This window comes from Macaca thibetana, chromosome 1 (genome assembly GCF_024542745.1).
Source record: "Macaca thibetana thibetana isolate TM-01 chromosome 1, ASM2454274v1, whole genome shotgun sequence".
NCBI lineage: Eukaryota > Metazoa > Chordata > Mammalia > Primates > Cercopithecidae > Macaca > Macaca thibetana.
Window position 1 is genome coordinate 91,424,159 of NC_065578.1, and position 15,879 is coordinate 91,440,037.

The following is a 15,879-nucleotide window of genomic DNA, read 5'->3' on the forward strand; positions in this document are numbered from 1 at the left end:
GAGGCCCATTATTTCATTAGGGTATGAAAAATGGTGATTTTCTAATTTGATAATTCTTTCTGTTTTAATTGAAATTCTGCTATAAAGAATTTTTCCACATTTATTTATTCTGAAATATAGTTCACACAAGAATGGCAGGATATATTCTCATTCTTTTTCTTTTCACAAACAATTTTTAGAGTAATGAATATATATTTGATATATACCAATCATTTATAGTCATTATTCTTTTGGATGCCCAAATTATCCCACAATAGGCATCAAATGAGGCATTCCTTCAGGTTGGCTCTTGTGGCTTTTTGATATAATCCCTGTAGTCAGTGATAGCTTGCCTCCTCAATGTCCTGGGCTTATGTTTTCTTTCCTGCCCAGATGGGGAATTAGTCATTTATCCAAGGAACTCTTGAACTGGGTCTTGTAGAATATGAATAGGCACCAAGAAGACAGGATGCTTTTTATAAAAATGAAGTGTGCAGGGGAGATTAGAAGGGAAGAATATAGAAAAAATAAAGCCAGGAAAGCAGAAATGCATAGAATATGTATGTATAAACAATGAGATCTCAAATTTGGCTAGAGCAGAAATTAGGAGTTGTCACTGCACAATGACCACCATCCCCTTTCCAAAGCCAAAGACTTAGCTTATTAATAGATAACTAAAAAGTTTTAATTATTCTTTTCTCACTTAAATTAGGTTTTGAAACATCTGTTTACCAGTCATAGCACTGGCATTGGAAGAAAAGGATGTCAATTAACAACAGAGGATCTTGAAGCTTATATTTATGTCTTTTCTCAGCCTGGAGCATTAAGTGGCCCAATTAACCATTACCGAAATATCTTCAGGTTAGTATAATTTCTTTTTAGTTAAATAAAAATATTTCAGTCTGACCCTAAAGGGACAATATTTTATTTTTAAGGTTAAGTTAACCACTTATCTAAAGACTCAAATAAGGTATTTTAATTTTTTAGTAAGTTGCATAATCTTTTTATGGACAATTTCAAACATAAGGAAAAGTAGACAGAATAATATCACAAATCCTCCATGCAGCTGTCACTTGTTTTATCTATAACTCTATCCACTTATTCTCTCCTTTTACATTATTTGGAATAGATGTATGTTTTTAGTTATTTTAAAATAATGATTTATTTATTCAAGAAATATTTATTAATCACTATGTTCTGGGCTGTGTTAGTACTCAGAACATAGTAATGAGCAAAACCAGATAAGGTCTCTGATCTCACAAAACTTGTAGCCTAATAGAGAAAACAGACATTAAGCAAATAACCACAGTAATGAGTGAATGGTTATAAATGAACAGAAAGGCTTTGAAAGAAAGAGATGACAACTGAGGAAATGATGTTAGACCAAAGAAGTGAAGGATGACTTAAGTATTGACTAGACAAGATTGGGGACAGGGGGACTGGCATTCCAGAAAAAGGAAACAGCAGGTACCAAAGCCCTGTGGGAAGATGCAAGAGGGTTGTAGCTTCAAGCAACAGAATTATGGCTTCTTGGCTGGAGCACAGAAAGTAAGGGTGAGAAGAGCATTATGAGGCTGGGTCCAAGAGGTGGGTAGCAGCTGGCCAGGCACAGCCAAGTAGACCATATGAAGGATGTAAAGACCACGAATGTGAAGCCAGTGAATGAGAATCTCAAGCAGAAAAGAAAAACAACCCACATGTGTATTTGAATAAGTTCAGTGTGGCCATAGCGCAGAGAATGTACTGGAGAATTTTCAGAGTACATGTGGGAAAACTGCAGCAGTCCAGGCTAGAGATGATGGTAACTTGAACAACTAGTCTGAAAACAGTGGAGATGGAGAGAGTGGGCAGATTTAAAAGATACTTAAGCGGTAAAATTGACAGGGGTTGGCAATGGGTTGGAGGGAGAATGAGAAGAGAGATGTCAAATATGGATCCTGGATTTCTGGCATATACAACAGTATGGATAAGCATGCCATTTACTGAGACAGGAAACACTAGAACGGGACTAGTTTTTATGGGAAAGTCATGAATTTTATTGATCTTAGGCTAGTTGACTTTTAGGTGATACTTTAGATATTCAAATACACAGTTGGATAGTAGGGTCTGGAACTCAGAGGAGAGAATCTAGGATGAAGATATATAAGATCTGGGAGTCACTGACGTAGAGACAAGCTTTGGTTTTAGAACATATTGTCTGGGGAGAAAGTATAGCGTGAAAGGTAAGACATGAATATTTGTCAGTTTGGGTCTGTACTTAGGGAAAAAAATGAGATTTCATTTCTCTTAAGAATTAGGAGCCACAGCTGGCCTTGAATTTGAGGTTTATGGATTTGAATTTGTGCTACCTCCATGATTCTGGAATTCGCAGGGCAGAAATTATGTGTTAACATGCCTTAGGCTGTTAACATTCCCTAGGAAGCCTGGCAGAAACAAAGACAAAACTTCTCTAGGATACATCTCAATTCAGGCCTCACAATATTCCCACAGATGAAGTCCCCTAAAGGTGAGTTCATAATCCAAATTTAAAAATATCAACCTGGGCCACGCCTATAATCCCAGCACTTTGGGAGGCTGAGGTGGGCGGAGTTCGAGACCAGCTTGGCCAACATGGCAGAACCCTGTCTCTATTAAAAATACAAAAATTAGCCGGGTGTGATGGCTCATGCCTGTAATCCTAGCTACTCGGAAGCTGAGGTAGAATCGCTTGAACCTAGGAGGCGGAGGTTGCAGTGAACTGAGATCACACCACTGCACTCCAACCTAGGTGACAGAGAGAGACTCCATCTCAAAAAAAAAAAAAAAAAAAAATTAACCTACCATGAATGGTAGTCAGAATACAATTGCAGCCGAACTCCTACAACTTTCAAATAATAGAACTAAAAAGACTATTAAGTATGTTTAAATAATTACACATAAGAAAGAATAAAAAATATGAGAAAAGAACAAGGTAATATCAAGACAAGCTGGAAAGAGCTGAAAAACAACTTCTAGAAAATGAAAAATATGGTCATTGAAATCTAAAAGTCTATAGATGAGTTAAATTTCAGATCAGACAAGCCAAAGAGAATTATGAATTGAAAGATAAATCCCCCCAAATTACCCAGAATGTAGCTTAGAGAGATAATGAAGTAAAAATGTAAAAAGCAAGTTATAATTTATATGGAGGATAGAATTAGAAATTGCCTATGTATATATATGCTAATAATTTTTTATGATAAAATAATAGAAATAGAATAGTATTGTTTTCAAACCAGTAGAGGGGAATAAGGAAATAATCAATTAAAACCTGTCAATAAAAAAATTTAAAACTATCAAAAAGGCAGAAAGGGAGAAAAAGAAGCAAAGCAGGGTAAATATCACAAACTGAAATGACAAACAATTTCAACATGTCAGTATGCACAACCAGCATTTATATATTAATATTGCCAGTTACAAAACAGAGAATATCAGATTGGATTTTTAAAAGAATCCATCTATATGGTGTTTGCACAGTTACAATTAAAGCATAAGGACACAAAATGGTTGAAAGTAAGAGATGGAAAGTTACAGCAGGTATTGGTTTAAATAAAACAAAATCTTTCAAACTCTGTGGAATCCAAAGGGAGTCATGAGATTATATGAATGAGGGAAGAAGAGGTAAATCCAAATCTTTTTTGAATAACAAGAACAAATTTACAAATATATATATATATATATATATTTACTTTATACAAATATAAAGATATATATATATATCTTTAGCAAAACAGAGATGTTAATTTAAATGGTCTTTGTAGGTAACAGTTTATCATGCAAGGCAAAGTGAAACCCCGTCTCTACTAAAACTACAAAAAAAAAAAACAAAAAAACTAGCCAGGCGAGGTGGCGGGCACCTGTGGTCCCAGCTACTCGGGAGGCTGAGGCAGGAGAATGGCGTGAACCCGGGAGGCGGAGCTTGCAGTGAGCTGAGATCCGGCCACTGCACTCCAGCCTGGGCCACAGAGCAAGACTCCGTCTCAAAAAAAAAAAAAAAAAAAGGGCAGATAGATTGCAGAGGCTACAGGTTATATTTTATAGGATATAGCAACAATATCTGAAGTAACAGTGTCTGAAGTTCATGTTTTCTTGTTTGGTTTTTATTTGTTTTTACAAATAACATTTGTAAAGAGAAAATAGAGAGAATGGCACATTTTCAAACAAGTCTTTTTTTATATTAAGGAAAAAAGATTTAAAATCTTAATTTTGGGTAGGAGACAAGAACGACAATTTTCAAACATGTTCTCAGTTTATCTTTTTATAGTGCTTGCTTTGAGTTGTAGAACAGTACGTTGTAAGTATCTATAAGGAAAGAGGGAAAATATTCTCATCTTTCTGAGATTCTTTTACTAATAGTTGTTTATTAGGAGGACTTGCATTCCCAAGAGTAGTCACTGGAATCCTGTTAATTAGCAGAGAGAGAGAGAGAGAATGAGAGCGAGCAGGCCTATAAACTTCAAAACAGTTTTATCAAGGCAAAAGATGGATTTTTAAACTAGCTGGTTATACGTTAAATCTCGTTGAGGGAAAGGTTCATTAGACCTCTAGAAGCTCACTGACCCCCCTCCCCAAGTAATTCTTTATATAGATAAGCAAAGCTGAGTATATCATTAACAACAGGGCTATGTAATGCACAGTAAGACTACAAATATAAGGTATAGTACATTATAGTCAGGCATGAAAATAGCCCTCATTTATTAACCTAAGCCTCCTTGGGACTATATCCTCATCCAAAGACTTGCCAAAATTTGGACCTGAGGAACCAGGATGAACTGGGAATAAGACTAGCTATAGGACCTATACTGCAAAAAGATAATTCTAAACGTATAATAAAGCATCAGATAATAAAGCAAAATGTAACAGACTTACAAGAAAAAATGGACAAATCCATAATTACTATAGGAGATTTAAACCCACTTCTCTCTGAAGTTGATCAATCAAGCAGAAACAAATTAACAAGGATATAGAAGATTTCAACAACTCTATTAATATCTTTGATCTGTACAACTCTGCACCTAACAATCAGAAAAATACACATTCTTTTCTTTTCTTTTTTAAATAGTGGTGAGGTGTCACTATGTTGCCTAGGCTGGTCTCCAAATCCTGGTCTTAAGTGATCCTCCTGCCTCAGCCTCCCAAAGTGCTGGGATTACAGGTGTGAGCCACTGTACCCAGCCTATTCAATAATGTAAAGAATATTTATGAAGATTGATTACATACTGGACTACAAAGCAAAATCTTAACCAATACCCAAAAATATTACATAGATTATTTTCTCTGAACACATTACAGTAGAAATCAATAACAATAGCAACAAACTTTTAGAAAACTTCATATATTCAGAAATTTGACTTCTGAATAACTATGGGTAAAAAATCTATGAAATTAGTAAAAACTTAGAAAAAATGATATTTCAAAACATGAGGAATAGTTAAAACAATACTTAGGAAGAAATATATAGCTTTAAAGATTATATTAGGAAATATTGAAAATCAGTGACGTAAGAGTTCAACTTAAGAAGTTAGAAAAAGAACATGTAAACAAAAATAAATTAGAAGACAAACAATTTAAATTACATATATAAAGCAAAAATTAATACAATAGAAAACAAAGACACAATAGAGAGAAGTGGCAAAACCAAAAGCCGATTATTTGAAGACTACTAAGATAGATAAGCTATTGGCAAGAATGGTTAAGAAAAAACAGAAGGCACAAATAAACAAAGTTAGGAACCAGAAAGCAGTAAATAAACATAACTATCAATACAAATATTACAGATATTAAGGTATAAATGTTTAAGTTAACAAATTTTAGAACTTTGACAAAACGGGCAATTTTTAAGAAAAACATAACTTATCCAAAACTACTCATGAAGAATTCAAAAACATGAAAAGACTTATAGCTAACCAATATGAATTTAAAGCATATCTATAGTAACACACATAGACATACAAATACACAGCTATACATAGAAGCCTAGATGGTTTTACAGGTAAGTTAGTTTTTTTTTGAGACGGAGTCTTGCTCTGTCATCCAGGCTGGAGTAAAGTGGCACAATCTCGGCTCACTGTAACTTCCGCCTCCCAGGTTCAAGTGATTCTCCTGCCTCAGCCTCCGCAGTAACTTAGATTACAGTCTTGTGCAACTGTGTCCGGCTAATTTTTATATTTTTAATAGAGACGGGGTTTCACCATGTTGGCCAGGCTGATCTCGAACTCCTGGCCTCAGGTGATCCACCCACCTCAGCCTCCCAAAGTGTTGGGATTACGGGTGTGAGCCACCGCACCCAGCCTACAGGTAAGTTTTGTCACAGAAAATCCCACTGTTAAATACTCTTTCAGATATTATAAAAGGAAGATATATTTCAGCTCATCTTATGAGGCTAATATAACTTTCATACCAAAACAAGGATTGAATAAGACAGGCAAATTATAGGTCAATTTAGGTTATAAACATAAATCCACACATTCAAAATAAAATATCAAACTGAATTCAGTATGCATTAAAAAATTAAACCAAGGACGAGTTAGCATTAAAAATTCATTAATTAGGCTGGGCGCAGTGGCTCATGCCTGTAATCCCAGCATTTTGGAAGGCTGAGTCAGGCGGATCACCTGACGTCGAGAGTTCGATAACAGTCTGACCAACATGGAGAAACCCTATCTCTACTAAAAATACAAAATTGGCTGGGCGTGGTGGTGCATGCCTGTAATCCCAGCTGCTCCAGAGGCTGAGGCAGAAGAATCACTTGAAGCTGGGAGGCGGAGGTTGCAGTGAGCCAAGATCGTGCCAATGCACTCCAGCCTGGAGAACAAGAGCGAAACTCCGTCTTAAAAAAAAAAAAAAAAAAAAAAAAAATCCATTAATTTAATTACATTAATAGATTAAAAGGGAAACTATGACCAGCTAAATCAATTAAGAAAAAGCGTTTAATAAAATTTAATGCACATTCATGCAACAATTCTTAGTAATCTAGAAATAGAGGAGAAAGGAGTGGACCTCAGATAGGTGGGATAAGCCTGCATCTGCTGAAGGGATATTTCTGGGAAACAGACCTTTGCTTTACTCAATTGTTCCAGAAAATAATAATAATAATAAAACATTGAGGGTGTTTTCCACTGATTGTTTGCACCTGGAGAGCTGGCAGGCATAGAAGATTCTTCAGGAGTTGGGGCCAAGGATATACAAAACCTCTATTAAAATGGTAAAATACTTGCTTTGTATTAGAAAGTAAGTAATACATTTGTAGTGCTCTTCACAGTTGTATTTCCATGGGAAACTTTGGAGGGCCTGCAAAGTTTTACTGGTATCTGAGAGAGTAATATATTATCTCCTGCTTTATGAAACCATCTTTGTAAGTTTCTTTTTCCTTTGTCATTAAACTTGATATTCTCTGTGTCAGCTGGTGCCTTTCTGTTAATCATATTACGGTTCCACTACCACAACAATGAAGAAGGGAACTTTGTCTACCAAAAACCTATAGTAAACATCATTTTGTGATGAAACACTAAAAGCATTTCTTTCAAAAACAATGAATAAAGATAAACTTGAGGGGCCAGGTGCAGTGGCTCACGTCTGGAACCCCAGCACTTTGGTAGGCCAAGATGGGTGGATCGCATGAGGCCAGGAGTTCAAGACCAGCCTGGCCAACATAGCGAAACCCAGTCTCTACTAAAAATACAAAAAATTACCTGGGTGTGGTGGTGGGTGCCTGTAATCCCAGCTATTCTGGAGGTTGAGGCACGAGAATCGCTTGAACCCAGGAGGCGGAGGTTGCAGTGAGCCCAGATCCGTCATTGCACTCCAGCCTCAGCGACAGAGTGAGACCCTGTCTCAAAAAAAATTAATACATAAATAAACCTGACTACTATAACTGTTTCTCTTCACCACTGTATTACGTCTTAGCCAGCATGTAAGATAAGGGAAAAAAAGTGAGAATCAGGGAAGGAAGAAATAATAATTCATAGATAATGTGTTTATATATCTAGAAAAACCAGGAGAATCGGGGAAGGAAGAAATAATAATTCATAGACAATGTGTTTATATATCTAGAAAAACCAGGAGAATCTACAGGAAAATTATCAAAATTAAAACAGCTCAGCAGAGTTGATACATAAAAGTTCAAGATACAAAATTATAGTCTCACAAACCAACAACCATTATAAAACACATATTTCTTAAACAGATGCACCTGCAAATGCAACAAAAAATTCTAAGGCATATAGGAATGACTCTAACAAAAGATGACCTTTATGCATTATCAAAATTTATTCTAAGACATTAAATAATGTGGGCTTAGAACAGTGACTATTTACCAACCAGTAGAGAAGTTTTTTGTTTTTTGTTTTTTTTGAGACAGGGTCTCACTTTGTTGTTGCCCAGACTGGAGTGCAGTGGTATGATCACAGTTCACTCCAGCCTCGAACTCCTGGCCTCAAACGACGCCATCTCAAAATGTTGGGATAACAGGTATGAGCCACCCTGCCCTGCCGAGAAGTATTGTAATAATTTCACAATTGATACAGACTTGCTGGTATAAACTACTGAAAACCAGCTCTGGTTTATCATGTTCATGAGTGGGAAACTACAGTATCATAAAGTTCTTGGGGCCAGGTACAGTGACTCGTGCCTGTAATCCCAGCACTTTGGGAGGCTGAAGTGGGAGGATTACTTGAAGCCAGGAGTTAGAGACCAGCCTGCAACACAGTGAGACCATGTATCTACAAAAAAAATTTTTTTTTTTTTTTTTTAATTAGCCAGGTGTTGTGGCATGCCTCTGCAGTCCTGGCTACTCAGGAGGTTCAGGTGGAAGGATCACTTGAGCCCAGGAATTCAAGGCTGCAGTGAGCTATGATGCTGCTAGTGCACTCTAGCCTGGGTGAGAGAGCAAGACCCTGTCTCAAAAAAAAAAAAAAAAAAAAAAAAGTTTTTAAATTAATAATTAAAAATAAAAAATAGTTACTGGACTCTCCCCAAATTATTCTATGAACTTAATGCAACTTCAGTGAAAACCATAAGAAAATTTTTAAATGAAACTTGACAAGCTAATTTCAATATTTATATGGGAGAGCATAGGACCAAGAATGACCAAGATCATTTTAAAGAAAAGAATAGTTAACCAGAGGCGGTGGCTCACGCCTGTAATCCCAGCACTTTGGGAGGCCAAGGTGGGTGGATCACATGAGGCCAGGAGTTCAAGACCAGCCTGGCCAACATGGCAAAACCCCATCTCTACTAAAAATACAAAAAATTAGCTGGACTTGGTGGTGCATACCTGTAATCCCAACTACTTGGATGGCTGAGGCATGAGAATCACTTGAGGTTGCAGTGAGCCGAGATGATGCCACTGCACTCTAGCCTAGGTGACCAAGTGAGACACTGTCTCAAAAAAAAAAGAAGAAGAAGAAGAAGAAGAAAAATAGGTGGGTGAATAGCTCTATTAGATATCAAGACTTACAATAAAGCTATAAAATAAATAAAATATGGTGTTCACTCTGGGATGAACAAATTGACGAAACAGACAAGAAAGCCCCAAAACAGAACCACATATGGGGGAACTTGATATGACAGAGATAGCATTTTAAACCAGTGGTGAAGATTCAATAAATTTTGTTGGACTAATTGGATATGCATATAGAATAAAACTAAATTAGGTCCCTGTATTTTATTTTACCAAACAAAAAATAAGCTTCAGGCATTGGGTATTCATGGACATAAAGATGGGCACAATAGACAATGGGACTCCAAAATGGTGGAGGGAGGGAGGGCAGCAAGGGTTGGAAAACTTCCTGTTGGGAACTATGTTCATTATTTGGATGACAGGATCAATGGAAACCCAAAGCATCATACAATATACCCATGTAACAAACCACACGTGTACCCCCTGAATCTAAAATAGTAGAATAAAATAAAATAAAAATAAACTTTAGGGAAATAAAAACCCATCTGCAATAATAAAACTTTAAAATGTCTAGAAAATAAAACTTTCATGACCTCATGTGGGAAGGATTTCTTAAATAAAGCAGAACTAGCTCTCAAATTGTGAAGACTGATACATTTGACTACATTAATATTTAAAAATATCTATATGTCAAAAGATATAAAATGATGAGCAACCTTAGGTGGGTAGAAGTTATTTGCAATACACAATTAATTTTGAATTAATATCTAGAGTATAATAAGGAATACCTCCAAATCAATACGAAAAAAAGTAGCTCAATCAAAAAATGGATAAAGGATATGAGAAAGCAATTCACAGAAAAGGAATCTAACAGCCAATAAACATATGAAAGTTGCTGAACCCTAATGGTAGCCAGGTATACAACATAGGTGTTACTGCTTGTAAGAGAGAGATGAAATAACTGGCAAAAACAAGATGGAATTTCTTTCTCTCACAAGTAAAAGTCTAGGCTGGTGCAGTTTTGCTCTGTGAAATCATCACAGTTATGTTTTTCTTTGGTCAGAAGCCTTGGTGCTTTCTGTTTTGTTGTTCTGTTATACATAGGGTGTTGCCCTTGTCTGTGTGGTCCATGGTGGCTTACCACCGCATCTGCATTTGTCAGTGGGAAGTGAGAAGGGTCAGAGAGGGCATGCTGGGCACACATTACATCCTCACCTAACAATAGGAAGTTTAGGAATTCTGGATGACCAATTGTCCTGCTAAAAATTGGATTTTTTAAAACACTATAGTGGAAGGGAAGAAGTTTTGTGGAGCAGTATCTGGTACATCAGGTAAGTGAAAATGTTTCACACTTATTTGATTGGAAAAAAATTAACCAATTGAGAACATGTTGGCAGTGAAGTAGAGCAAAGAGAATTTTTACATGCTGCTTGTGGAACATACAATCAGTTTAAAAAACAATTTGACAATATCAAGTAAGGTTGAGGATGTATATACTCTGAAAAGCAGTTCTATTTCTGGGGATGTACTGTAAGGAAACTGTTGTACATGCGCATAAGTGGATGTGTACAAGAATGAATTTGGTTATTTGAATTATCAAAATGGACATTTTAAAATGTCTTTTAACAGAAGAATGGATCAATTGCAGTATAATCATATGATGGAATTCTATATAGGAATGAAAATGAGTGAAGTAGAACTTCATGTATCATTGATGCAGGGCAGGCAAACCCCAAAATTGGAGCTTTGCCTGGAAGGGTTCTTGGCTTTGCCCAGGAAGATTCAAGGGCAAGCTGGTGGTGTTAGACAGCAACTTTTATTGAAACAGCAGTGTACAGCAACAGCAGAGGTACTGCTCCTTACAGAGAAAATCTAACCTATAGGTAGTGTGCCCACAGTAGCAGCTCAGGGGCAGTTCTGCATTCATCTTTATACCCACTTTTAATTACATGCAAGTTAAGGGACATGTAATTTCTAATTTTCTAACTTCTAAATTTCTAGAAAAGGGGTGGTAACTTCTGGGTGTTGCCACAGCAATGGTAAAGTGTCATGGCACTGGTGGGCATGTCATATAGAGAAGTACTTTTGGTGCCTCTTACCAGTTTCAGCCAGTCTTCAATCTGGTCCAGAGTCGAGTCCCACCTCCTACCTCATCATCATCAATGAATAAATCTTAAAAATATATTAAGGCACAAAAACAAGTTGTAGAAGGATATATGGAATATGATACCATTTATATATTAAATGCATCCAAAACAGCTTTATATATTTGTATAAATGCATGTACTACTGTTGGGTAGGGGGAATCTGACAAATAGCACCTCTTTTTGCTGCACAGTGTTTGAACCAGTTGAGAAATCATGAGTCAGCAGATAAAAACCAAAATATCATCTTAATTACTGATTACTTTATTTCACATGTAACATATTTAATGTGAAATTTAGTAATTTGAAACCTCAGGACCAGAGAATATGCTTTTCTTCTGTTTTCTGGAAACTCCTCTCTTTTATCTCTATTTCGATTTGGTGGAGAGTTTATATTTCTCTTTGCTCTTTGACTAATAGTCCTTTAAAACTCCGCTTACACGGGAGGCTGAGGCAGGAGAATGGCGTAAACCCGGGAGGCGGAGCTTGCAGTGAGCTGAGATCTGGCCACTGCACTCCAGCCTGGGCGACAGAGCCAGACTCCGTCTCAAAAAAAAAAAAAAAAAAAAACAAAAAAAAAACAACTTTGCTTACTTTACTAATTCAATTGTTCTGTGCACCGATATTGCTAAACCATGCAGATAACTGTTAGAAAATGGTTTGGTTTTGAATATTATTGTGCTGTAGAATGTAAGTGGCTTTAAAGTTTGCGGTTTTTTTTTTTTTTTTTTTTTTTGAGACGGAGTCTTGCTGTGTCGCCCAGGCTGGAGTGCAGTGGCCGGATCTCAGCTCATTGCAAGCTCCGCCTCCCGGGTTTTTACGCCATTCTCCTGCCTCAGCCTCCCGAGTAGCTGGGACTACAGGCGCCCACCACCTCGCCCGGCTAGTTTTTTGTATTTTTTAGTAGAGACGGGGTTTCACCGTGTTAGCCAGGATGGTCTCGAACTCCTGACGTCGTGATCCGCCCGTCTCGGCCTCCCAAAGTGCTGGGATTACAGGCTTGAGCCACCGCGCCCGGCCAAGTTTGCGGGTTTTTTTTTTTTTTTTTTTTTTTTTAAGATGGAGTTTGCTCTGTTCCCCAGACTGGAGTGCAATAGTGCGATCTCAGCTCACAGCAACCTCTGCCTCCTGGGTTCAAGCAATTCTCCTGCCTCAGCCTCCCGAGTAGCTGGGATTACAGGTGTAAGCCACCACACCCGGCTAATTTTTGTATTTTTAATAGAGACGGGGTTTCGCCATGTTGGCCAGGCTGGTCTTGAACTCCTGACCTCAGGTGATCTGCCCACCTTGGCCTCCCTAAGTGCTGGGGTGTGTGAGCCACCGTGCCTGGCTCTAAAGTTTGAATTCTAACCCATGAGTTAGTAAGTATAGAATACATTTTTCTATCAATTTACCCATTTACAAAGAACTTAATTTTTAGGAGCATTACAACCAAATGTTGGCCACTTGTGTGGTGTCAGAAGTTAAGTCCATGGTGGGCATGTGTAATATCCTGCTGTCAACTCTGAATTGCCACAAATCAGGCTTTTTTATTTACTAGTAAAAATGTGACTCAGTGATAAACAGTTAGATGTTCATTTTCATTCTTAATCAATAGGAGTATAATTAATACTGTCAACTTTTCTGAAAAACACTAACAGAAGATGTCAAAAGCTTCAAAAATATTTGTTCCCTTTAGCTCAGGAATTTTACTTCTAGGCTGTAGTCCAAAGGGATTATCAGAAATGCCAAGAAAAATCTGGCTATAAAATGCTTATTATAGCATAATTTAAAACAAGGAGAAATACCACAAAACCTAAATATTCAATTATAGGGGAATAGTCAAGTCATTTATGAGTTATGCCATAAACTAGTATCTTTTACAATTATTTTTGAAAAATGTTATGGAATTAGAAAATTCTTGATATCATTTAATGTGAAATTTGCATACGTGTACTGTGTATAAATTGTCTATATTGCATTATATTTATAGTATGGTTTCAAGAATATGCATAGGAAATGCCAAAATATTACCCTTTTGATAATGGAATTATAAATGATTTTATTTTTGTTCTTTACACTTTTCTGTACTTAAGAAAATATAGGCCAGGTGTGCTGGCTCATGCCTGTAATCCCAGCACTTTGGGAGGCCAAGATGGGAGGAGCACTTGAAGCCAGGAGTTTGAGACCAGCCTGGTCAACATAGCAAGAGCCCATCTCAAATTAATTTTAAAAACATACATATACACAACAAAAACTTAGTTTTAAAAAATAATCTTCTTGCAAAATATAGTATCATGTAATATTAAAGCTCAGTCCGAATATATTTTTTGAGTTTTCAGTTCCAATTTTTACATAAAATGCATCAGATTATCTAAGAACAATTTAAAAATAAAGCTAAACAGTAACATATAAATAGTTTAAATCTCTCTTTCATTACACCATTCAGAAATTCTGGTATCCTTTTAAAACAAATTACTCCTCATAGTGATGAATTTCCTATTTAACTTATAGCTTTTATCATACATTTTACTAGCCTCATCCAATTTAAATTTTATTGGACCTTTTCTTAAATAGCCTTTTAAATATTTTATAGTAAATGTTGATTACTTAATGCATTGTTTCTCAATCACTTTTTCATTATCACTTTTCTAACGAACCTTTTTAGACATTTTTTTCCCTAATCACCCCCACCCTGTGAAATTTTAATATCTGCTTATGTACTGTATGTATATCCTTGCTTTATATATGCAAAGGGTAAGCTTTTTTTTCACCCTCCCAAGAACACAATTTTCACCCTTCTAGAAGCAAGATTGCCCCCTTCGAGAATGAATGGCCTAATGGGGCAGTGTAGGAAAATGTCATTTTAACTTTGACAGTGAATCTCAAGCTCATGTATTTTGTTTTTATAGCTGCCTGCCTCTCAAACATCACATGGTGACCACTCCAACACTACTACTGTGGGGAGAGAATGACGCATTCATGGAGGTTGAGATGGCTGAAGTCACAAAGATTTATGTTAAAAACTATTTCAGGCTAACTATTTTGTCAGAAGCCAGTCATTGGCTTCAGCAAGACCAACCTGACATAGTGAACAAATTGATATGGACATTTCTAAAAGAAGAAACAAGAAAAAAAGATTGACTTTTCTTTATCTTCTATGAAGGGTCTGTAATGAAATCTCTAAGTAATTTTTAAAAATTGTTCATCAACTTCTTTATGTTTTATTAGGAAAAAAACTGTTTTAATGTGCTTTATCATAAATAAATATCCTGACAAAATGGTATTGAAAAAAATCTGAGATCGTGTGAACATGTAATACAATGTTGATTTTCTTCTGGTGTATTTTGCACAGACAAGCATCTGCCTTAAAATATATACACTTGTACAAAAAGGAAGTTTGGAGTAAGTGGCTCCGTTTTGGTTTCTTGCTTTTTTTCACTCTGTTAACATATGGTGCCTTTTACAAATGTATATTAAAGATTAGCTGTGCTATATTGTAAGGCAAACCTGCAATGATATAAATTTTCATTCTATTGTTCAAAAGTTCTTTTTACTACTTTTAACCATTAAAAAGTTATATTATCAAATCTCTTTTGGATTTATAGTATATCTATTAGTTTGAAGGCAAATATAACTAAATGAATATGCATTTTTAAAATGGGCCATATACTATTTATACTGGGAACATTAAACCATTTTTTAAAGCTGACATCTTGACTGGGCGTGGTGGCTCATGCCTGTAATCTCAGCACTCTGGGAAACCAAGGCGGGAGAATCACTTGAGGCCAGGAGTTTGAGACCAGCCTGGTCAACATGGTGAAACCTTGACTCTACCAAAAATAAATAAAAAATAAAAGTAGGCAGGCATAGAGGTGCACACCTGAAGTCCCGGCTACTCATGAGGCTGAGGTAAGAAGATAGCTTGTGTCCGGGAGCTTGAGGTTGCAGTGAACCATGATTGGGCCATTGCACTCCAGCCTGGGCAATGGGGTGAGACCCTGTTGAAACAGAAAGGGAAAGGGAGAGGGAAAAGGAAGGAAAGGATGCTTTTACTCCATTCAATGCAAGAAGAATTGAATACTACATGCCTTGTGTGCACTAGAATCTAAGCTCCACAGGGCAGGGGTTTTTTTGTTGTTTTGTTAACTAATACCCAACTCTAGACTAAGGGCCTGGCATATTGTAGGCACTCAAATATTTGCTTAATGAATAAATAATATATGTGGCACACTGCTAGGGACTGGGGGTGGGGGGGAAATATAAAAGAAAGATAAGGTGGTAACATAGAACTTTCCCATAAGAAGCCTTAAGGGCCAGGTGCAGTGGCTCACGCTTGTAATTCCAGCACTTTGGGAG

General features: G+C 36.6%; 1 protein-coding gene across 1 annotated transcript in view; it reads left to right on the forward strand.

Moving 5' to 3' along the window:
- EPHX4 (epoxide hydrolase 4) overlaps window positions 1-15,105 on the forward strand; it is a 35,227-nt gene extending 20,122 nt beyond the window's left edge. Inside the window, exons 6-7 of the mRNA XM_050777501.1 lie at window positions 692-840; window positions 14,433-15,105. Coding sequence (XP_050633458.1) covers window positions 692-840; window positions 14,433-14,664 — 381 coding nt within the window. The 3' untranslated portion in view covers window positions 14,665-15,105. The remainder of the gene's footprint in view (window positions 1-691; window positions 841-14,432) is intronic.
- The last annotated feature ends 774 nt before the right edge of the window (window positions 15,106-15,879 follow it).